The sequence below is a fragment of the Clupea harengus genome, chromosome 14, assembly GCF_900700415.2.
Source record: "Clupea harengus chromosome 14, Ch_v2.0.2, whole genome shotgun sequence".
In the NCBI taxonomy this organism is placed as follows: domain Eukaryota; kingdom Metazoa; phylum Chordata; class Actinopteri; order Clupeiformes; family Clupeidae; genus Clupea; species Clupea harengus.
This window is the reverse complement of record NC_045165.1, coordinates 28,799,977-28,826,211: the sequence shown is the minus strand read 5'-3', so window position 1 is coordinate 28,826,211 and position 26,235 is coordinate 28,799,977. Positions and strand designations below refer to the sequence as shown.

Genomic DNA, 26,235 nt, shown 5'->3' with positions numbered 1-26,235 from the left:
ACATTTAAAAGTTGTATGAAGTAGGGATGGGCATTTCAAGCAAAAAAAACAACACCTACACCCCTTCCCTACACACACACACACACATCCACACACAAATACCCCATTCCCACTCACAGTGAAAACCATTTCTTGAGCATTTATTTAGTGCTATGGTGTGGTGTGGGAATTGATGCTAAACATTTAAGTCTAATTGTTAATTGATCCCCTGGAAGCCTAGTACCATGAATGATAATCTTCTGACATGCTGAGTGGTCATATGACTGGACTGTAGTCTTCTATCCCACAGAGGCACCAAGTAGTCCAGGCAAAATAGCGTTTTACGACAGACTAATTGTAAAAGAATTTTTTTCAGCATAGATCATTTCTATGAGGTGTCCAGAAAAACATACTAAAAGTCCTAAGAAATCCTAGTTGAGGAAATATGTTTAATTCTCATCAATCTGAGATGTGTGCTAATAATGCATGGCAAAAATACACCTCAAAAATGTATTTTTTTTCCTTTACTCCTATCAAAATGAAACTTTACACAATGAAAGTACCCATGAAAAGTAAAACAATTTGTATTACAAGTTTCTTTTGAAATTAATTTGTATATGCAAATGAGCAATACACTAATCGAATATGCCCAAAATACATCCAAATAGGCTTATTTTTTTCCTTTACTCCTACCACAATAAAACTTTACATAGTAAAAGTATACATGAAAAGTAACTTTTTTTGTATTACAAGTTTCTTTTGAAATTAATTTGAATATGCACATGAGCTCCACACTTATTGAATATGTCCATAGGCAGAAACACCTTCATATGTATGACAAATACATCGGCCCAATCTTCATCCAATCATCCTACTGCCAATGGGAGATGGCAATGCTGCTTTTAGACTGGCCTCTAACCTGAAAACTGCCTGGCTTGGTAGTACCTGCCAGGGGTATGGTGTTTCTGCCTATGCAATTAGGACATATTCAATAAGTGTGATGCTCATGTGCATATTTAAATTCATTTAAAAAGAAACTTGTAATACAAAAAAAGTTACTTTTCATGTATACTTTTACTATGTAAAGTTTTATTGTGGTAGGAGTAGAGGAAAAAAATAAGCCTATTTGGATGTATTTTGGGCATATTCGATTAGTGTATAGCTCATTTGCATATTAAAATTCATTTTCAAAGAAACTTGTAATACAAAAATTTTTACTTTTCATGGGTACTTTCATTGTGTAAAGTTTCATTTTGATAGGAGTAAAGGAAAAAAAATTACATTTTTGAGGTGTATTTTTGCCATGCATTATTAGCACACATCTCAGATTGATGAGAATTAAACATATTTCCTCAACTAGGATTTCTTAGGACTTTTAGTATGTTGTTCTGGACACCTCATAGAAATGATCTATGCTGAAAAAAATTCTTTTACAATTAATTCTATTATTGGCTCCAAAAAGGCTTAATTTGCCTGGCCTAAAGGGGGAGAAGCCTAGGACCATGAATGATAATCTTCTGACATGTTTGCAGTGGGCAAGGCAATCATTAAATGAACATGTTTGAGAAGGCCAAGGGGGAGGGGGGACTCCCTACCAGTGTACAGCAACCATATCTACAAACTAGAGCTCCGTTAAGTTTTCACTCAGAATAAGACATACAATACACTTTTATAGTCTATTGTTGCCAGAAACGTTATCATTCAAGATAACACACTTTTCTTGGACCAGAAAATATCTTATCTTATTTCTTAATTCTTGTTCATTCTCTCATTTATGAGGCAGTCATAAACACAATGCTATGTGGTACGTCTAGCTGCAGCTGGACTGCACTTTGGAAGCACTCTTTAAAATCTTACATAAAACAAGGCTTTAGCCACTTCATTCATATGGACAATTAAATGGGCAGATTGTTGTGAGACAAAAGGGAACAAAAGTTGAAGTATACCAAGACAGGATGGCTCAGGCTCAGTCATATGCAGGTTATTTCCAGCGCGGGACCATATATTGAAAAAAGTGTAAATCCTAAAGAGATCAATCACGGAACCAAGCAGCCACAGATCATCAATCGTTTGTGAAAGGAAAGCCTTTTGTTAAGGAGACAATAGGGGATTTCAGACTGCAGACTGGACTTTGACATATCCAGAGGCATGGACCCCATTAACTCAGGGACATTAGCACCAGTGCCAAACCAGCAGGACATTAGAAGCATCTCAAAGGAGCTCAAGTGGCAGCTCACTCCAGTGCCCAACACACATGCAGCCGCTCAGCTCACTCCAGTGCCCAACACACATGGTGCAAAGGTCAGACTCTTGCATATGTGCAAAGTGAAGGCAACACAAACATATGTTCAAGACAAATGAGAGAGAAAAGTGCGGAGTCATTGAAGATTTGGGCAGTTGCCTGATTATTGAAGCTGATGAATTACATGTGGCATATCCATATTGAAACAACACGTAAGTTAGGTCAAGTAAGGTGAAAAACCTTCTCATTAGGCCACAGAGTGCTTGACTTGGAGAGACGTGGGCGTATTTGTGTGTGTGGGTAGGGACTGGGCTACACAAGGCAATGCAAACAATAACATACTTTAGTATTCGTCATGCAGGTGGAGGACCAAACAGCAGAACTAGTCTGGGGTCATTATTTCATTCCTCAAATGATATAATTGTACCCTAGGATAAATGTCAACAAGTGAACGCTGAGATGGGCCAAAATCTGGCTTGTCCTCTAGATAGCTCTCTGCTTTTACAAAAGGAGGGAGCAATTCCAGTGGGTTCTAGGTCCTCCCCACTCAATTCCTGTGATCTTTAGACTATTCTACAGGCCTTCTTATAAACAAGCCAGGAAAGCTTACACTGCAAGCAAAATAGCCCAGAAGATTCCTTTTTATGGCCACAATGTCTGAATGTTGTGTCAGTTCTTTGCCGATGATAACTTCACTGACACACACTACCAACAATACCAACATGTTCATGAACTCTTACGTTCAAGGATCCGGTGAAATACAGTATGTTAGCTGTTTAAATGAGGAGTGGCGTGAATGTCTACACAAAATGTGTAGAAAAATATGAAATATCATTAGTAAAAATATATAGTTATAGTAAAAATAAGAACAATTAACATCAATAAAAATACCAATAACTATACCAGCTACCATAACTGTATGAGAACTGGAGCAACCAGGCGGTCACAACGCACTGACCTGAGCTGTCACCTAACTATTCCACTGTGTAAGATAAATTTGAATTATCAAATGTATCAAATGAAGTATATCAAATGAAAAAATCAGACAGAGACAGCAAGTTAAAACTGGGACAGAAGGCTGTGTGAAAGGGCAAGTGGAAACTAAGTTTAGAGAAGAACATTATTTGCCAGTCTACAGCGCAGATAAGGGAAAGCTTTCAGACAATAAAGATGTGTCAGCAGATTAAAAACAAGTTCTGTAAATGGAAAATACAACAAGAATCATGTGTTATTACTATGTGCAGAGTGGACGAGACAGTATGTCACAATCTTACGATCGATAGATGGGCGGCCCAGGGGCCCAGAGTGACATCACTGGATTAGGCCTTAAAAGTTTGAGCATTGCCTGTATCAGATCAAAATGCATTCTCCAGCTTGCTCGACTGTACTTGATTGTCTGATGGGTGAGTTGCATTGTGTCAGTATCTACCAGTAAAACGTATCTTGTTACAACAAATTGCTTCGTATGGTGGTTCCTCTCCAAAACAACACGCCAGAGTGAAAAATACTCTAACAACTGCTGCAGAAGTGAATATGAGAAGTCAGGTAGTCTCTGAACAACTGGCCATGAGAGGATGAGGATGTGTTAGTGGAGGAAGTGGTAGCCTTTATTATAGGTGTGAAATCACCCTAGAAGCATAGCTCAGAAGCTCAAACAGTGTAATATTCACAGCATGCCATTTCATTTGATTTAGATAGTGCAAATAACAATTGAAATAGTCTGGAGGTGCTTTACTGAGACCAAAGTGTGAGTCCCCTACAGCAAGCACTAAGGTGACGGTGGCGTGGCAAGGAAATGTTTCTCTAAACAAAGTTTAGGAGGAGCCCATAGAGATGATTGACAGCTCACCCCACTTCCTCGTTCTAGGAGATTTAAACCGGCCTTTCCTGTCCATTTCGTCTAGGCGACGAGTTCACCGACTTCCTAGGTACTCTCCTTCCGAGTGTAGACAGAACTTCAATTGTTGGAGACTTTACCATTCATGTTTGTTGCCTTAGCAACATCTCATGAGACTTTCTCAATGCAACTGGCTGTTTCAATTTAGTCCAATCTGTCAGTACTCTGACACATGACCTGCCTACTATTGACTTAGTGTTATCACATGGTTTTACTGTGCATGATCTTGTAGCATCCGATACATATATATCCGAACACCGACCAATTGTTTTTAATGTACGCCTGCTGCCTTCAACCATCAGACAGAGGCCCTCCAGTATTAGTGTCTGTCCACACTCGGAAGGAGAGTACCTAGGAAGTCAGTGAACTCATCGATGACGTTTTGCATTGCTTTGGGAGACCTATTCTCTAAACTATATACTCTTTGAGTCTTTGTTCAAAGCTAGTGTTGGAAGCGGCAGGTCATTGACCGCACATAATGCCTTTTTTTAAAACAGTCTTAAGACCTCTGCTTATGGCCAGATGATCTCGGTGGACTATAAAAATGATGATGGACGGAGAGGATGCTAAACTCTCCTGCCTAACTGACCTGGTGTCTCTTTTAAAAGCCACAACATGGCCCAAACATTTGATTCCATCTTGCCTTTTTGCCGTTTCAAACTGTGGGTAGTCTCTAGAGTTGTACCCAGCATTTCTTCATTTAAATGTGGTGGTGTTGCCTTTTCTAAAAAGCCTAATCTGGATCCTGATTCCTCCTCCTATTAAGACCTATCTGTAAGTTCCCGTTTTAATCGAAAATACTTTCAAAGCCTGTTTTTAATCAATTACAAAGTTAGCTCACTAATTGGCTACTGGACACTTGGCCTTAAACATAGCCAAAAGCTCCAAACCTCCTGTGTCACACATCCCTTTGCTCTTGAGCCCTCCCGTGTGTTCACGACTGTGCATGCGGAACATACAGACACAGAACAAAGGAACACACACACACACACACATGTGCATGCGGAACATACAGAGACAGAACACACACACACACACATGTGCATGCGGAACATACAGACACAGAACACACACACACACACATGTGCATGCGGAACATACAGACACAGAACAAAGGAACACACACACACACATGTGCATGCGGAACATACAGACACAGAACACACACACACACACATGTGCATGCGGAACATACAGACACAGAACAAAGGAACACACACACACACATGTGCATGCGGAACATACAGACACAGAACAAAGGAACACACACATGTGCATGCGGAACATACAGACACAGAACAAAGGAACACACATGTGCATGCGGAACATACAGAGACAGAACACACACATGTGCATGCGGAACATACAGACACAGAACACACATACACACACACACGTGCATGCTGAACATACAGACACAGAACAAAGGAACACACACACACATGTGCATGCGGAACATACAGACACAGAACAAAGGAACACACACATGTGCATGCGGAACATACAGACACAGAACACACACACACACATGTGCATGCGGAACATACAGACACAGAACAAAGGAACACACACACACATGTGCATGCGGAACATACAGACACAGAACAAAGGAACACACACACACACATGTGTATGCGGAACATACAGAGACAGAACACACACACACACATGTGCATGCGGAACATACAGAGACAGAACACACACATGTGCATGCGGAACATACAGACACAGAACAAAGGAACACACACACACACATGTGCATGCGGAACATACAGACACAGAACACACACACACACATGTGCATGCGGAACATACAGACACAGAACAAAGGAACACACACACGTGCATGCGGAACATACAGACACAGAACACACACACACACGTGCATGCGGAACATACAGACACAGAACAAAGGAACACACACACACACATGTGCATGCGGAACATACAGACACAGAACAAAGGAACACACACATGTGCATGCGGAACATACAGAGACAGAACACACACACACACACACATGTGCATGCGGAACATACAGAGACAGAACACACACACACACATGTGCATGCGGAACATACAGACACAGAACAAAGGAACACACACGTATTCATTCTGGCACGCACCCAACATGTGCATGCTCGCGCTCACCCTCTTTCTCTCTGTGTGTGTGTCTCTCTCTCTCTTTCTCTCACACACGTTCTGTTCAAATGTGTGTATTTGTCAAGCTATAGATATGATTCAAATACAATGAGAACGTTTTGTGCTATAGGGTAGGTAGACCATGGACTAGCATGATTCATCGGAAATGTTCTTGTCATCAGTAACAGTTTATTTTTTATTTTTGTACAAGCCTTCTTACTGGATAATACATTTTCAGGGCAGATGGCATTAAAAAGGGCACAAGACACCAAATGTTTTAGCATTTTGAAATCCTGACGTTCCACCTAGAAAAGGCCCCATGAGCGCACACACATTCATGTCGAGCGTGCTGAGCGATCTCTTGCCTGTTTCACTACAGGAAATATGTTGAAACATTTGTGAAATGCAACTACGCATAAAAACCACTGACACATTTTCTATACATCTGTGCACTCCTGCAAAACAAACCGGAAGACACTATCGTGGTGTCAGCAAAAAGTCTCCTTTTAATGTTCCTGTCCAACACGTAGCATTCATGACTACTCGTTCAGCTTCTATAGATATACTCTTCGGCTGAAAGAAACAATCTGTTGAGGCACACTGCATGTAAGGATTTTTAAGAGTGAAGACAGTATAGGGACCAAAGGTTCTGGCCTATTTTGAAATTGTGATTGAACCTTCACTATTATGTGAAGAAATGAATATCTTTAAGACCTGAAAGAATTGCAGAATGCTATTAAATCGTTAAATGTTGATAAATAATACTCTTTTAAAAATGTAAATACTCAGGCGGAGGCATTGTGTTTTTAGAAATAACAGGTCTACACACCGATCAATTCAGCTGGTGTGTGAACATTTGAGTTCCAAACCTGATAAAAAAAATGTAAGTAGCAGCAGTCATAGTGTAATTAGCATGTTGGCATGTTTTTTTAGGTCCCATATCTATATAATACACCCAAACATTTCTTCACGCTCATTATATTGAGACTTCTTTCTGTCCAGATGAATTTCAGCATGCTCCAGTAATGTATTGGATGAGGGGCCGTCACCTTTAGCTCAGTCTTTCAAAGTCTCCTTCAAAGACGGAGTTCCTGGTATTCCCAGCCAATCCTCCTAGCCCATCAAATATTAACATTCAACTTGGCTCATCAGCACTGACCCTACTTAAAAGCACAAGAAACAATAGGGCCAATTATTATGATCAATTACCAACGTAGATTCTCTGAGCATCTGGCTTCAGTCTCAAAGTGTTGTTGGTTCACTCTCTACACCCTAATATTCAGAAGATCAGATTCTCTCACACACAATCCAAAGTGTTGTTGGTTCACTCTCTACATGCTAATATTCAGAAGATCAGATTCTCTCACACACAATCCAAAGTGTTGTTGGTTCACTCTCTACATGCTAATATTCAGAAGATCAGATTCTCTCACACACAATCCAAAGTGTTGTTGGTTCACTCTCTACATGCTAATATTCAGAAGATCAGATTCTCTCACACAATCTGCTACACATCTCCTTGTGCAAGGCCTGCTCCTTTCTCACCTCCACTATTGCAATGCTGTTCTAGCTGGCCTGCCTGTAAGTGTGGTGAGACCATTGCAGATCCAGAATGCAGTACCACATTTGGTGTTTGATCAGCCCAAAAGGACAAATGAAACATAATCTCTTACTCTTAGGCCTTATGCCCACTGGCTGCGTTACCGGTTGGTTTTCAATTCGACACCCATGTTAGGTTAGGAGAGAGCATGCACACTGCCTACGCGAGACGTGCATCAACGCGCAACGCAGTCAGTGTCAGACAGGCCGTAACATAATTTGTAATGCTAATTTATTTGTTACAAGCTATGCATTTTAAAATATAATTGAACATTTGTTAGTAATAATAATAATACTGTATTGTTATTATTAAAATGATAGTAATTGTTATGTTCATGTAACATAATACGCATTCCATTAATGCATAATGCTTTACTTCCTCATTGTTTGTTAAAACTCGATTTTTTAACTGAGAGTCCATGTGACATGAAAAAAGAACATGCTCAAGTAAGATGTTTCAACATAACACACAGTTTCATTACAACACGAACAAGTCTGCTTCAAGAAGGCAAGTGTACAGCAGAGCAAACACAAACACATACGCAAACAATAACACAGGGGTAGCCTGTAATTATACTACACCTCTTAAGATTACTGCACCCTTAGCCAGTGCTTACCCTGGGACACAGACACGCCACAGATTACAACAGTGGACATCAGGCACACAGAGGCCTGGACTGATCCTGTGCTGTCTGCTTCAACGGATATCTACAAGGTTGTAGACAATGGCAGAAAATATGTCAATGCTCATATATGTCTATCTGCTACCGCGATTCTTCGATTGGACTCTTTGCTACAGGCAGAATGACCAGGTGTCATTTTGGTCTCAGACCTTCTTTCCTCTGGTTCAAATGGATTCCTGACAGGAAGAACACAAGACAAATGCTCCCACTTTAACCAGCTGTGGGTCTGTTATTTGTATCCCTACTAATGAAGGGTGTTAGTCATAGTAGATGATGTAATGACCACAATCTCCTTATCAACATCCTTGTCAAATCTCATAGTCCATGTTTGTGACAAGAGAGAGATGTGTAGTGGTATTAGGTAATGGAGGCAAACTGTAATTCTTCTAAGAGATTAAAAGGCATTGAGAAGGCACCAAATCAACTTTTGAGAACCATCTTAACCCCCCAAGTCTCTAAAGTGCCCACTAATACCACAGCAGCAGTGTCTGTGCTGTAAGATAACAGTACAAAGTGTGCATATGTTGATTAAAAGAGGGATCTGAGAAAAAAATCCTCTAAAAAACACACCTAAAAAGTAAATAAAATCCTAAATTAAAAAATGTTTCACTGAAAAGAGCAACACCAAAATCTGTGCTTCATAGATATCAATGTAATGAAGAAGAGACTTCACACAACTAAAAATCCGGGGGTCAATCAAGACTATCAAACATCCTGGGTTGCTGTAACCCATTGTGTCCTGAAGCTCCACATTGTGATTCAGAGGTGTGCGCCACAGCGTAAGGGCTTTGTGTCACTCTACATTCCACTAATCTAGGCTTTGCTGAAGCCAGACAGTCCGTCAGGGATGCTGTTTTTGGGAAGAGTCATCAGGTGCAGAGATTGATAAGACTTACAAGAAGCATCTTATCTCAGTTCGCCAGAAACAGGATGAGATAGATGCTTTGAATGTTGGCTAATTTCTTGCTCATTTTTTTTTTCAAATTTGAGGATAACCTAAGCTCTCTGTGTGTATACCCACAGGTAAGGTCATCTCTTATTGCAGCCTCTTGGCTCTGGCATTACTGCTCAAGAGGAGTTTTCAGTGTCAACTCGACTCAAGAGTCTTTCCTCAGTCCCTCCTGTGGATGAACATAAAAGGTAGGGTAGGCAAGAACAGCGAGAGTAAACTATTTTTTTTAAATATACAACTGAAAAAATCCTAGACCCTTCACTCAAAAGCCACTCCGCATGAACGCACACTGCCTGACTACTGCTGAAGGATGAGCATTCAGCATTGGGGAGAGGAGAGGAGAGGAGGGGAGAGGAGTGAAGTGAATTGTTGTCATCGCTAAACAAATCCAACTACCTCATGTCTCATTCACATGTTCATTCTCACAACTACAAAAACACACAAATAAAGATAAATACGTACCCTTAAACGTTACACAGATACAAGGGACATAGCTACATAGTATACTAGCTTACACAGCGTAGCTAACATTAGCATTAGGCTAATAGGCTAGTTCAGGAAAATATAAAATTACCCTTAGAACAAAGCAAACCAGATAATTACCTGTCCAACACAAATACAGCAACCATGGCTTCACTTTTCAGATCTTTCAACTCCCTCAGTTTTTGCCATCGTTACCTTGTGAGCTGTTGGGGCTGGATTGGGTTGAAGAGCTAGTTTATAGCTTGTTATGATGCCACATCAATAAACTGCCCGGCTTCTTGTCCCTCTGGTAAGTCATTTTACTTAACTGTCAAGCTTGCCCTCTGGACTTATCCATATCAGGCTGTGCTGCTAAGTGTGTGTTTGTTAACCATGGAGGCCTGTTGGTACACAGCCCTTGAACTTTTGAAGTTCTCCTTCACCACTGGCACTCTCTTAGCAACGGTTTTCCACATCTGCCGGGCGGCAGGGATACTCTGCTGGAGACACAACTAGCTCTGGTGGCACCCTAGTCATCCAGCAGGCTACTGGCATGTAAGTAGTAGGTGGGTAGACTTCAGGTAGATCATCCAATCATTTCATTTGGGCTGCCATGTGACTGCCTGTTGTCAGAGGATTTTATTTAAGAGAATTAAATAAGCAAGAGAATTTTTAAGAAATGTAACAAAAACTTTTTCTGAAACACATTGTCTGAATTTAACAGCCTTCAGCCTAATTTAATCGATCTACTAGAATGATAGCACACTGACAAAAGGAGTCAATAAGATTTCATCACCACCACTACCCTCACAATGGCAAACCAATAAGGAAGCAAAAAAAATCAGAAAATCAGAATGGGTCAAATCAGAAAGCATGCTAATTAAGCAAAGGTTCATAACATTGAATGAGTATACCTTCAAAACCCATGGGAAACACATCCTTCCTGCATGCAACTGCATGATGAGTCCTAGATTGTTTAGACTCAGGGCATTCCAGACATAGAAACTAGTGACTTATTGATGTGTTCAACAGCGGAGTCAAAGAGCATGTTTAGCTACCAGAGAAATTCACCCCCCTGGTTACAGCAGAGGTGAGGAGAAGTCGTCAAGGTGTGTCAAGAGAAAAGAAGTGATCAGAGAACTGCCTGGAAGGTAACAACCCGCCTGAGTACATTTCCATGATGGATAGTCATCACGCAGGAGAGGGTTAAGAGGAAGCCATGGGGGAGACTCCTAAGAGTTGTATCCTCTTGCCGTTTCCACCCAACGCATTTGCATAAAAGCTGAATAAATGTAAAAATGATACAACAGAAATAAATATCATTCAATATTTCCTTACAGAATACTAACACCTGCACTCTGTTTCAAGCTGTCCTCAGTGGAGTTAATGTATATATTCTGCCAATGAGTTCAGTGGATCCAATTTGAAAGTGTAGCAACCTTCTGAACAGCACAGTTACCAAGGAATTAAAAACATCAAATGACTGTGTTCGGTTCAGGTTATACATTTCTTAGAAGAATGGGGATCAAAACTGCGCCTTTGGAGGTACAGTACATTCAGAATGTATTTAGACCCCTTTACTTTTTTATATTTTGTCATGAGGCAGCCTTATGCGAAAATTGTTTAAATCATTAATACCCCCCCCCCCCCCGCCCCCATCAATCTACAATCTATACCCCAAAAGGTCCGAGCAAAAACAGGATTTTAGACATTTTTGAAAATGTATTAAAAAGGAAAAACTAAAAAAATCACGTTTATATAAGTATTCAGACCCTCTGCTCTGAATTCTGCTACATTGAAGGTTCCCAAGGACACAGAGGCCAACATCATTCTTCTCTGAAGAAGATGGGGACAACCAGGAGTCTTCCTAGAGCTAACCAAACCGAGTGTGGGGGAGAAGGACCAATCAGAGGGAGAGTAGGGAGGGGACAGGATTATGTGTTGTGTTATGCCTACTCGCAGTTGACTTGGATAGACATTGTTTTTTGCAGATCTATACAATTCACGTGATGGCATCATTGTGCTCCCTCTCTGTGAGACTATTGTCTCAATACCTCAGTCCACGCTGGGGTCCAAATAAATAATATTATTATTGTAATCTATACATTTACATTTCACTATTATTGTAAAGAGGATGGAAAAAAGGGGGTTTAAAAGGTTACACATAAAAACAGTGTGAAGCTCCTGAATAAATGAGTGGAAAAAACAAAGATGCCCCGGGCTTCAATCAACTCCTACCACATCTGACAACCGATGCCGCTGGAAAATCAGAGTACGGTGGGGGAAGAAGCAATGTTGTGACGGGGGAAAAAATGAACAAAATAATTAGAGTAAAAATAATTGAAGTTGGGTAGTCGTTTCTGCTCAATTTGCATATTTGTGGGAAATATCACAGAGGCACAGCAGAGCAGAGGGCAAGCCACGCATCACAAAAAGAAAAAGAAAAAGAAATAAAGAAATAAAGAAAGAAGCTCTACTACAATCTAAACAATGCTGCCAGGACTAACCCTAACCCGACCCGTGTCCACTAGGACTATGTTTACAAACGGAGACTCAAAAGCCATGAATACAGTATTATGAAATGAAAGGTCACAGTCTGGAGACAGCTCTTTAAAATTGTGTACTAGAAGCGCTAACAAAGCAAGACCAAAGCCTAACTTACATATTTCTCTGTACACTGACTTTCAATGTCCCTTTGAGACCCGCCTTCAAGAAGCATTTTGTTTTCATTACATTTACATTTTACGCTTTTATCCAAAGCAACTTACAATGTATACACATTTTACATTTACACTGATGGCACACTGCACATCAGGAGCAATTAGGGGTTCAGTGTCTTGCTCAAGGACGCTTCGACAGGGAATCGAACTGGCAACCTTCTGATTACTAAACGACTTCTCTACCTACTGTACCACTGTCGCCCCCACTGTTTGGTTTCAAAAGTTCAAATGTGGCTAATGCTGTAATTGTACACACACACACTTAGTTCGCATTCCACCATGGTTGTCTCCGGCTATACCACACTATAGTAAATGCTACACACTTCCAATTATCTTTAAGCAAGAACTATTTTAGTATCTGAGGGGGAAAAGGTACCAACACATTAACACCCATTTTAGGTGTAATTTTGTCACAAGCTGCGCCAAATGGTAACTGATTAAGTGTCCCCTGTTTCTCTCTTAGAGTGAACACAAACTACATGAGTGCTCATGGTAAGCTAATGAATGGCTAACACCAATCCCTTGCATCCTTCCACCACTCCACCAGTAAGGCTTGGAATAACCCTGTAATACCTCTATATTGGATGACACTGGCTGCTGGCTGTCTCTCAGCGTCGACTAAACCAAAAAGAAGTCCCATCCAGTTGACAGCCCTCTACACATAAACAGATCCATTGTTGAGAATGGCCAGAACAGCACGTTCCTCATTGTACACAGTGCAGAGAAGCTCACCTGGAGCACATCAATGGCTATACTTACAGCCTCTCTCCATCCATCCTCACGCTATTTTACAGAGGCGTCATAGAGTGTGCAGACAAACTCCATCACTGTGTGCTATGGAAACTGTAGCAGTGCTGACTGCAAGATGCTACAAAGGATCGTCAAGACAGCCAAGACCATCATTGGTTTGCCTCTTCCCTCCATCCAAGACACCTTCAACACACACAGTCTCTGTGAAGGCACCCGTCATTGTGGACGACCCTTCCCATCAGCTCTTTGTCCCTTCGGCCCATACAACCAGACTCCCTATCTGTTAGGCTCCTCGACGCCCTGCTGCCACTGCTTTAAAAGTGGGGTTTTCAGCTCCAAAGCTATATTTAGCAAGATCTGTGGCTTTTTTTTTTATCAGCTACCAAATAGCGTCTACATGCTATATAACTATATTAATACTGCACAGAATCAAAATTTGGTTGCAAGAAAGTTAAAACTAGTGGAGACGAATGTGAGATGGGAGATGAAAATTAAAATTAAAATAAAAATTTTGACCCAATCTTCATTTGGGTCAAAAAATAAAAAAAAGAATACAAACATATTGTATATATATATTATATTTTTTTGATTACGGTAAAACATTCAGCAACAACTATTTACATGAATACTTGTTTTGCAAATCATCCTTAGTATTTCTTGGATGTTCTGGATACATTTAAACACAATCCCGTGAAAAAATAAGCACGGAGGGGCAGAAACTAACCCTTGCTGATGTAACTGATGAATGGAGATCACGAGCGTTCCTGGAGGAATGCTGTTGCCTCTACAGCCCAATGTTACAGAAGAAAACACAGGGTTGAAGACTTGCCTGGTTACCATGGGTCTGTCACTGGAGCGCCACACATCATGTGAGTGACTGAGTGGTGGTGACACAGAATACATTGTGTGTGTGTGTATGGGTGCGGGGGAAAGGAGGAGGATCAAATCTTGATCAGCTATTACTTCTGTGCCCGTATGGATAACAACTACTGACTTTTGTCACTATGTGTCTGCAAGGTGACTAAGAAGGTCATTTGCACAAAGACTGCTGTCTCTTCAACACAATTAGCTGGTTCCAAGCATCTCCAGCAATTGGTAAACTCAAGGACAAAGGGCATACCCTTTATTTTAAGTGGGCCTATTCACCGGATGACGGCTAAAATGTATTCAAAGCATGATTGTCCAGAGGATGCCACTCCATTCAGAGGCCATACTAATGAAAAGCATGAACAGTTAAAGCTTTTAATGTGATTTCCACCTTCAGGCTCTTCTCTCTGGACATTCAGGAGTTAGAAGTTGTCATCTAAAGTGTTGCACTGCAGCCTCAGTAAACACTGTATCACTTCGAGAGGCTTGGGCTGTAACTATTACCATAAATGTGTTTTCACAACAAACATGATATGTGGCATCAGGTGGTCTGTCCCAGGGGATGGAATTCAGGCTTCCAAAATCCTCTGGGAAATGAGCCTCTTGTTTGACAGGAACGTTTTCCTCTAGGGTAATTCAACATTTCAAATAATTCCCCCCAGAATATCCGGAGTGTTTCATGTCGATTTTGGGGGGGTGTGCGCGTCAACATGTGTGTCCACATGTACACTTCTACTAACCCAACCTTCACTGCCTCTGCACCTTCTGTCTGCTTCTTCAAATCTCTATGATATGATATCACCACAAAATAAGCAAGGAAAGCTACACAGAAGAATATGAAAGGCTGATTACTGTAAAATCCTGGCTGCTGAACTAAGTTGAATGCAGCTATGCTGGCTAGTGGATGGACAGTGTCTGTATGTGTGTGTGTGTGTGTGTGTGTGTGTGTGTGTGTTTCACCCCTGAAAGATGGCAACAAAGGGTATGATGTTGATGATAGCTGCTATTCTCCGTATGTTAACCATCATTTCATCTTTAGTGGAGAGGACAAACATGGCTGAGACTGGAAAAGGCCATAGAGCAAAGGCCTCCTGAGGCCTCAAACACACACACACACACACACATATTTACAAATCCACAGAGATGAGCAGAGGAGAGAGAGAGAGAGAGAGAGAGAGAGCAGGGTGGTGGCAGCTCAAGGAGAGTGTGTGGGGTGGGGGAGAGAGAGAGAGAGAGAGAGCAGGGTGGGGGCAGCTCAAGGAGAGTGTGTGGGGTGGGGGAGAGAGAGAGAGAGAGAGAGAGAGAGAGAGTGTGTGGGGTGGGGGAGAGAGAGAGAGCGAGAGAGTGTGTGGGGTAGAGAGAGAGAGAGAGAGAGAGCGAGAGAGGGTGTGGGGTGGAGAGAGAGAGAGCGAGAGAGTGTGTGGGGTGGAGAGAGAGAGAGAGAGAGAGCGAGAGAGTGTGTGGGGTGGGGGAGAGAGAGAGAGAGTGTGTGTGGGGTGGAGAGAGAGAGAGAGTGAGAGAGTGTGTGGGGTGGAGGAGAGAGAGAGAGAGAGAGTGTGTGGGGTGGAGGAGAGAGAGAGAGAGAGAGAGAGAGAGTGTGTGTGTGTGGGGTGGAGAGAGAGAGAGAGAGAGAGAGTGTGTGTGGGGTGGGGGAGAGAGAGAGAGAGAGTGTGTGTGGGGTGGGGGAGAGAGAGAGAGAGAGTGTGTGTGGGGTGGGGGACTACACGGCCTGGAGCCAGCATGCAACTCAGAGCTGATCCAGAGTGACGGCCTGCTGATTAGTCAACTCACAGCCCTGACAACCAGCGACCACACACACACACACACACACACACACACACACACACACACACACACACACACACACACACACACACACACACACACACACACACACACACACACACACACACACACACACACAGCCAACCAAAATGTGAATATAGAACAGACACACACTGTCCTCTAGCAGATATATGTTCAAGAATACTCATGCAAACATGTTTATGTCCGTTATATTATTGTCTATTATGTGTGTCATTACATCTACGTGTTTATGAAATCAAGTGTGTGTGTGTGTGTGTGTGTGTGTGTGTGTGTGTGTACCTTGAGGAGATAGATGGGGATGTTGCTGAAGTCCACAGGGAGCTTAAGCAGGAAGCGAGCAGAGAACTCCCCCGTCTGGAAAAACACAGGGATGAACAGAGTTACATTGCCACCGCATAGTCTCACATCTCACCTGTCAATCATCCCCCTGACGGCAACCCAAAAGAGGAGTAGCATGTCAGTGAAAGAACAGCATGTTTCATTATGGGTCAGTTGTTCAGGAGTCAGAAGTAGCTTTAGCTTTAGTTGATGTCATGTGAGGTAAAAGGCAGTTATCTGTCCATCTCACTATGGCCACTGCTTGTGTAGCCATATCAGTCAACTGGAGGAAGAACTGATGACTAACAAAAAAAAAATCAAAATGACTTGGCTGGTTTTTTTTGTATTATTATTATGTAGGGATTCATACCCACATGTTCAGAGACTCATTCTGAATTAGTACCCACACATGAATGTCAAAAAATAGAAATAAATACATTACAATCTCAATTTCAACAAAATAATGTTTTATACTACAAAAATAGGAAGATGTTTTTAAAACCAAAGAGTTACCAAATCACTATCTGTTACCCCACAAACCACAGTGACCTTTACCACATCCACCCATGGCGCAACTTTAACGCCCACCACTATCAACAACGCAGTTTCCCCAAATTCACTTCTCCTTCTTTCTGTTCTTTTAACCTGACTCAAGTGAAAACTGAGTTTCCCTGCCCATGAAGTAGATCTGACAATGTGTAAACTGGACAAAACATTTGGTTGGGTGTGGATCTTTCTACCTTTTGACTGGATTCCAAAGTTATCTTGCAAAACATAACTGGACTGGTGAGTATCTTTGAAATGAATAAAAAAAAAATGCTTCAGAAGCTAACAATACCTCACTGAAGCTGTTTGCACCAGTGTAGGCCTGCGGTACCACACTGCTCAGTTGGACTACAAAAGATTCACACATTCCATAGACAAGTAGAAAATTAGTCAGTGGACCTTCGATGCCAAGGCCAATAAGAAACCAAATGGAGATCTATCAGTTATGTATGCACTTGTTCCATTTCTTGAGATGCCAATCCAAACTGACTTGGATAAGAGTAAATTGATCCAATGAATAGTCTGAGCCTGTTGGCCTCTGCGTGCGTGTATATGACTGTGGTAAATACTGTCTCTCTGTATGTGTGTATGTATCCATGGAAACACAGAGGCAGTGGGCGTACCCAGCTGTTTTTGCGTCCAGCGTAGACCTCCATGCTGCGTCCATACCCTGGCTCATCCAACAGGCTGTCGTACTCAAAGAGCAGACGAGAGCTTTCCCGGAGCCGCTGGCACTGGTACTCGTGATACTGCTGGAGCAGCTCCTTCACCAGCTGCACCAGGCATTCGGGGTCCTGAGAATCCCAAGCACACAAGTGCTGTAGGTCACACAGGAAAGAACAGACGGGGGAGATAAGAGATGAGTGTCAGCAGAGAGGAGATGGATGGGGAGATGGGGGAGGACAGAGGGTCAGATGGAAAGATTGACTGATAATTCAGAGTTACTATGGTGATTTAGAATGCAGACCTTCAGGCTAGGTTTACACATGAGGTATTCAATCCACTTGCAATTTTTGCTTCTATATAGTTTTTTTGTATTATTATAATTTTTTTGTTAACATCTACCCAACAATTGATTGTACCCAAACAATGATTTGTACCTGATAACTGCAATTAAACCTGGAGCCCCAAATGTACTCATGTGGCAGTAAACAAACACCAAAAGGAGCAGAAATGATAGAGGAATCCAAGTGCTTGTTTCGCTGAGCATCTTTAGCAGACGACATGAATGTATCAATAATACAGCACAGAAGAAAGAGATCTTAGCCCAAGAGCACGCAGCAATGATGGGTGCCACCTGAGGCTGAATGGATCAGTGCAAGATCTCAAGGCTGGGATTGGAATGGTTGGTAAGGAGCATCGCGCATGCGTCAAATGCAAAGGGAAACCTCTGAAATGTGGAAAGAGCAGTTCTAAAGATAAAACATCATACGACATTTGAATTGTATTGATCTGTTTGGTTATACAGCAGTCCCAAGAGTAGATATCTTTTTTCTCATATAGAAATACATTTCCATGTGTTTGTCTTCACTGGCATGAATCTGTGCCACCTGTTAGCCAAAAATCACAATGGGGCCCTATTCACCATGCTGTATATAAGCAATGTTAGCTCAATGTTCAGTCTGCAACATCTGGCCTTAAGTATGCAACTGGCCTTAAGTATGCGTACCTCTTCTTGAACAGTTTGGAGAAAAATAAAATCACACTTGAGGTCTTCCAATGTTGTCTTTGCCCTCTCTCTCAAGAGATTACTTTTGTATTTGTGGTACCTCGTTCAATTCAATTCAATTCAATTCAATTTTATTTATATAGCTCCATAAGTTCAAAGACCTCCTTAGTGCTGTCCATTCCAGCAAAAGCCTTGGTACATTCAAGAAGCTTTCAGAAATTGGCCTTTACCTTTTACCAGCCATACCATTTTGAATCTAATAATATTTTTGGTGTTTATTATTTATGTTGCTTTTTTTGTTATCTGATTTTACGATTGGTATATGCATTTTTGCATTGTACATCATGGTTCATTTCTTCTTAATTTCGTTTTTCTTTCTTCTTTCAAATGTTTTATAAGTTGCTTTGGACAAAAGCGTCTGCCAAATACCTTCAACCTAAGCTTTACTTTTACATTTGAAAAACAGATATAAATACTGATTGTTTTTTAATGCAATTTCCGTGTTTTGCTAACTTCTTTCTCTGATGGTTGACGTCTGAATCCCTGTCTGAGCATCGGTGTGCCCATTACTGAACCCAGTCCAGATTGGCAGCATGGATTCTGCTCTTCTTCTTCTTCTTCAGTGGAACTGAACTGCAGTGTCACCAATGCAACGTCCTTGTTCCTCATGTGGACTCGTTCATCTCTAACCCCTTGTGCCAGAGCTCCCACACAGCAAAGTCAGCAGAATTCCTTCCTTTTGGGCCAGATATGGGCCAACAACACAGAGGAACAGGGCTGGAAAACTTACTGGAATAAGCCTAGTTAGAGGAAAGGTGTGTTCATTAATAGACACAAATAATCTATGGAGCACTTTGCTTGCTCATCACTGTACATCACTGATGCATCATAGTGATGACATAAGGAACTGTTTGCTATGACCAGTTAGTTTCAATACTTACTGCCATCCAATCCAATCATGAATGGTTTCCTCTTTGATCAGTAAGATATAAATAAATATGTCTAATAATACAAAAATAGACCTCATTATATGGTAACAGATGAGTTAGTTAGGTCTCCAAGCTGAGGGGAGAATGAGTGGTTTGCTGTATGCATCACTGGTCTTGCATGTGGGTTGCACAATGTCCGTTCACAATTCCACTTACCTCTCCTCCCACAAGGACCTTATTAACAGAAACAATCCCATTTTGCATTAGTTCTGTTGACTGAAATAGTGGGCACAGGCAGGCCAATCTGCTCAGAAAATACAAATAATTAGCACTTTCCATGGAGTTCTCCAAAATCCCCCTCACTGCTCGAAATTCTTCCCTTCAAGCTGACGTTTTGTCACATGGACAAGGGAAGACTGAAATAAACTCAAGTGACTATGACGCAAAACAATGTCTAGAAACAAAATTCCAACAGATTTCTGACTGTCCTACTGTCCTTTACTTAATAAAGTCAGGATGTCAGAGTGAACATTTCAAACAAATCCAACTGTCTTGATGCGATGCTGGATATGTTGTGTTGCTAGCCATTATAACCGCATAAATGATGGTAATGCAATTTCAGCCTTATTTTTGTCGCTCCTTTGAGTCACAAGCTGTCTGCAGGCTTCACTGAGTGTGAGAGACAGAAGGAGGACAGGGTTGAGGGAGTCCATCCACAGAGCCCAGCTCTGCAGAAGTCACTAATGACTGAAACCAGTGCAGTGGCTGCATTGGAATTCATTCCACGGTTCAAATCAAAACATGTCCACATGCACAGCAGGAAAAATGTGAATAAAGAGAAGGACCTTATTTTGAAAAGACCCTGTTTGATGACAACAGATAGATTTCACCTTACAGAGGTAGGACATTTGAAATCTTTTGTCTCATTAATCTCCTTTGTTTTTGTGGCCTCTTGGGTAATTCAACTCAGCAGATCGAGCAGATCTCAGATCATTTTATCATCTAAGCAATATTGCCAAAATCAGAAAAGTTCTATCCCTTCCAGATGCAGAAAGACTAAACCATGCATGTATTACTTTGCAACTAGTCCACTACAATGCTATCCTGTCCAGATGTAGCAACAGCTCACTAAAGAGCCTCCAACTGATTTACATTTAGTCATTTAGCAGACGCTTTTGTCCAAAGCGACGTACAAGGGAGCTACGAGCAATAGAGACCTAGTGTAACAATAATTACTATTTTACATAAGAAAAAAAGGGCAGGACGACCTGGGCCAGATATAGAACGCTGCTACTCGCACAATTCAAAAATATGAACAATTCTCACCTGTACTCTTGACTCCTTGACACTTGACTCTCTATGCTGGATAGGTAGAATGGATTTCAAAGTACTCCTTCTAATATACAAAGCTCTAAACGGCCTAGATCTAAATTACCTTAAGGAATGAATTGTCCCCTACTGCCCACCAAGACCCCTTTGTTCCCAGAGTTGTAATTCCAAGAATATCAAAAAGCACAATAGGAGGCAGAACCTTTTGCTATGGAGACCCCATCCTGTGGAATAATCTTCCTATCTCCATCAGAGAAGCAGAAACTAAGAAGACTAAAAACCTTCCTCTTTAATGTATCCCATAGTTAGGAATTATGCATTAAGATCCTGCACCCTTCCTCTTTAATGTATCCCATAGTTAGGAATTATGCATTAAGATCCTGCACCCTTCCTCTTTAATGTATCCCATAGTTAGGAATTATGCATTAAGATCCTGCACCCTTCCGCTTTAATGTATCCCATAGTTAGGAATTATGCATTAAGATCCTGCACCCTTCCTCTTTAATGTATCCCATAGTTAGGAATTATGCATTAAGATCCTGCAATATACTTCCCAAACACAATGCCGGGCAACCTCTCCTATCATTTCTGTCTCTATACAATATTGCGATATATTGTTGAAGTGCCCATATTACTTCTTGTTCTCTTGGGGTGTCTAAGGCGACCAGGGTTTGTATCCCACTTTCTTACCTTATCCTAATCCGGGTTCATAGTCTCAGGGGGGCAATCCTACCCCCAACCCCTCCCTTACCCTACCCACCGGTAGTACCCCATTCCTAGCCTTACCCTGACCCAGGTTTGAACTCCGGAGGGGGTTCTCTCCCCCCACCTCCACCCCTTAACTGGATAGCCTGTGGCATGCCGTAGCATAAAGACTTTGATGTTTAGACAATTAGTCAGTGCATGGTTCAGACACTGAGATGCATGTGGAATCCAGTGGCGTGTGGTATCTTTTACTAAGAGAAGAGAAGAGGCAAGCAGACCTGAAGGCGACCCCAACCCCACACCCCACACCCCATCCCCCCACACACACCAAGGCCACTACCACCAGCACAAAACATGCTTATTTCAAAGAATTACTACTACAGCATATTCTTCCCTGTGTTTTCTCTGTCCATTTCTCCTTTTATGCTGCACTCTAGCTATCTACACTTCTTTTTCAGCCAAAGAAATCAAATGGTAGTGTTACTCATTTAAACTGTTAAATGATGCTACTAATAGCAATATTCAAGTGTCCAGAAATAATAATTAAAAAAAAACAGTAACTCAGATTCTGAAAAATCCATCCTGTGCAGACCTTTACTGAAGATATCAGGCTAAGAAGAACGCAAATCTTGCCGTGTTTGTTTGGAATTTAAAACAACAACAAAGCACAGAGGTTCCACGTGGGTCAGCTCACCGGCACCAGTAGCCTGCAGTGTATCTCCAATTCTGTTCTAAGTAATGTCTAACAAAGAACCCTAGATAACACGTCATCTATCTCCAATTCTGTTCTATTAAGTAATGTCTAACACAGAACCCTAGATAACACGTCATCAACACATGACCTTGATGAATAGTAGCAAGTATTCCATAAATCCTTCAAAGTGTCAGGATGTCCTATGCCTATAGTTGCTAACTTATTGCAAGGAACGATTAGCATGTTATGCAAGCCCACAGTGTGCTTTGCAACAGGCTTCTTCTTTTAACAATAGGAACTGTAACATTATCATGCTATGATGATATCTACAGCACTCGTGAATCTCATGTCTTCTAGTGTGACCTGTGCATTGCATTGATTTAGCAAACATGTCGCAGCCCTGCGGTTAATACTCGGATGAGGTCTATAAATGGGAATGCCTTTGTTCGCCTTGAAGATAGCAACACGTACAGTGAATCTGCCAGGTAAAGCGTGAGTGGGTCTCTCTCTCTCTCTCTCTCTCTCTCTCTCTCTCTCTCTCTCTCTCTCTCTCTCTCTCTCTCTCTCTCTCTCTCTCTCTCTCTCTCTCTCTCTCTCTCTCTCTCTCTCTCTCTCTCTCTCTCTCTCTCTCTCTCTCTCTCTCTCTCTCTCTGTCCCTCTCTCCCCCTTTCACATATGAATCCCATTAATAAGTACTGCATTGACACTTTTACTACTTACTATGTCCTGAATGATGTACAATGAAGTACTGCATTGACACAAAAAAAAATGTGTGGAATTGCATGCATTTGGAAGAATGGAAGAAAGTGTATGACCACCCCAGGTGTAGTGACTGTAGAGAGTGTGTGTGTGTCCTCATGTGTGTGTGTGTGTGTCCTCATGTGTGTGTCCTCATGTGTGTGTGTGTGTCCTCATGTGTGTGTCCTCATGTGTGTGTACCTCCTGTTCTTGCAAAGATGTGAAGCACATTTGTGAATTCATGACAACCACATATTCCACTTCTTTACTGTGTGAGATGAAACACTCACTCCAGTGTGGCTTTCCACAGCTTTGGCCAGTTCTGAAGCACTTGTCTTGTGATTCTCTTTTACGTTCATTAGCCAAAACCACTCATCACCAGCTGAAAGCGCCTAGAGACAATTGTATTGTTATGGCGCTATATAAATAAAATTGAATTGAAATTGAATTGAATTGAATTGAAAGCTTATTTCGATAACATAAATGTTTGACGGAGCTTGTACATTTTTGAAACTTTGTTCCACTTTTACTATAGTGTTGTTATTTTTTTTATTATTATTTATTTATAGTTATTTATTTTTTACCCTTGTCCAATTTTGTGCAAAGAAATTATATTCTCAGGTCTGTAGACAACTCTCGTCCATGTGCCATTGTAATCTGCCTGAGCCTGAGAGTTATTGATTCAATTGATTAAGTACTTTTACAAGAAAAAGAATACTCGTTTACCTACCCAAACATATCAAATCAATCCTAGAGTAAATGCCTCGAGCAGCAGCACAGTTAACAGTATCAAGGCAACAACTCAGAAAGACTAAAGACTCATTTCAAAATCAAGGATATTTAGCGGGGAGACAATGGCGGCATTTCCCACCAGCAGCAAAAGTCTATGTGATGTATGCAGCAGTAAATCGACACTGGCCTGCAAGAGCGTCCACAGGAAAGACTCGTAGTCTATGCAATTCAGACATTACTGATGAATAGTTGATACCTCCCTCCTTTTAACATGTGTCGAACACATTTCTGCTGCAACCATCTTGAGTTTTCTATCTTTGGTGAGAAAACTCAAATAAAATGGATGGGATAAGGTTTTAATCTCGTCTTTCTCCTTTGGAATGGTACGCTGTGCCCTCCTTGCTTACTTGAGGGAGAAAAATCCACCCCTGTTCAACAAAAGCCAGCTGAACAGAAATGCACAGCTAAAACTGGGTCCACACTACATCCCCACGCCTGCACGAAAGCAAAACAACCCCCTTTTCAGCTGTCTGCTCGTGGCTCTACATCCTCTGACTCATAGTTAAGGCTGCAAGCAAGACATGCCCTCACCGAAATGTTCTGAAATATTTGACTAAAGGCTGTGGCAGTCCTAGAACTGTAAAGAAAAAACACTAACAAACAAGGACAGCCTGCTGTTTACATTAATGGCCATACCACTATCTACAGAAATTCCAATGAATATCTGTTCTGCCCACCAGGCAATTGAGGTACCATTACGTAGTAGACCATTAATGTGATTAAACAGTTTAGAGTGCAAGGCATGTTCTTCATAGTGAGGATGTAAAGACATTGTACAACACGCACTGCTTTGGCTGGCAGGAAGCCTAATAATAATAATAATAATAATAATAATAATAATAATAATAAGTCTATTAAAGGAGACATATTATGAAAATTTCAGTTTTTTAGTGCTTCTACACATAGATTTGGGTATCTGGGGTGTCTACCAACCAGTGTTAATTTTGGCAGCTATTTTGATTTAGTCTTAAGACAAAAATGCATATTAGTTTTAGTCACATTTACTAATTTTTATCCTTCTTAGTTTTAATCTAATTTTTGTCGACGAAAACTCTTTACATTTTAGTCTAGTTTTTGTCACATTTAAAAGACCATCTTATAGCCACATTAAACTCCTTTCCTTCCCTTCTCAGGCCCAGGTGTTGTGTCTACAACTGCATAATATTCAAGCTTGCAGTACTTCAATTGTGGATACAATTACTCTCTAAGATACAGATCTCCTAGTACATGCCTACAGCTGAATTCCAATTAATTCAATGTAAATATTATTTTTAAGGCAATACACAGTATTATCATTAAAATAATAGAATATCAAGTCTAGATTTTGAAGATTCAAATGATGTGATAGCACAATACAACTACTATACCTACCTGGCCTTAGAGTTAAATCAACCACATATCCTCCATATGAATTGCTGTACAATCTGATAACCAACAGATTTAGCTAGACGGATAGTTTTGACAGTTGAAAGTGGTGCCAATGATAATAACAATTGTCCAAATAGCGAAGGATATGTAAACCAATCAGTGCATTGTGTTTTATTTTCTGTCAAGTTATAATTAAAGAGTGTCCAGATATCTATTCTTCTTTTTCTTCCAGTACCGAGTGCTTGAACTTGAGCAATCATATAACGTTTGTTAGGGCGTCACTTGCATGTCTGGGCATCTCAGGGAGTGGAGGAGGGATACAGGACCGGGCAACATTCAACCACCAACATTTTCGTCTCGTCAACGAAAGTATTTTTTCAAAGATCCGTTTTCGTCACGTCTCAGTCTCGTCTTAGTCATGGGGAAAAGGTTGTTAACGCATATTTTTGTCATAGTTTTCGTCAACGAAATTAACACTGCCACCAACCCATAAACGCTGAAAAAAAGACAACCCAGTCAGTTTGGCTGTATGTTAGAAAAGATGGGATTCAGCAAGACAACCCAGTCAGTTTGGCTGTCTATGTTAGAAAAGATGGGATTCAGCAAGACAACCCAGTCAGTTTGGCTGTCTATGTTAGAAAAGATGGGATTCAGCAAGACAACCCAGTCAGTTTGGCTGTCTATGTTAGAAAAGATGGGATTCAGCAAGACAACCCAGTCAGTTTGGCTGTCTATGTTAGAAAAGATGGGATTCAGCAAGACAACCCAGTCAGTTTGGCTGTCTATGTTAGAAAAGATGGGATTCAGCAAGACAACCCAGTCAGTTTGGCTGTCTATGTTAGAAAAGATCCTTGATTTCCTCCTCCCCGTCATGTCCCAGCAGGTGTAGAGTGCACTGGTGTGGAGCTGCAGTAATGCAATCACTGATGACGTGGTCAGTGTTGAGTATTTATTTCTGTTTGCTGTATGTGCTACGGTGAACCCTTATGCTAGGGTTAATGCATGTATGCTTACTTGTACAGTAATG

The 26,235-nt window shown here is 41.2% G+C and overlaps 1 protein-coding gene across 6 annotated transcripts in view; it reads right to left on the bottom strand.

Annotated features, from left to right (window-relative positions):
• babam2 (BRISC and BRCA1 A complex member 2) overlaps positions 1–26,235 on the bottom strand; it is a 70,767-nt gene that overhangs the window by 27,626 nt on the left and 16,906 nt on the right. For all 6 annotated transcript variants that reach the window (XM_012814285.3, XM_031580225.2, XM_031580228.2 and 3 more), the window contains exons 5-6: positions 17,608–17,802; positions 16,400–16,474 (exon numbers count right to left, since the gene is read on the bottom strand). In XM_012814285.3, coding sequence (XP_012669739.1) covers positions 16,400–16,474; positions 17,608–17,802 — 270 coding nt within the window. The remainder of the gene's footprint in view (positions 1–16,399; positions 16,475–17,607; positions 17,803–26,235) is intronic.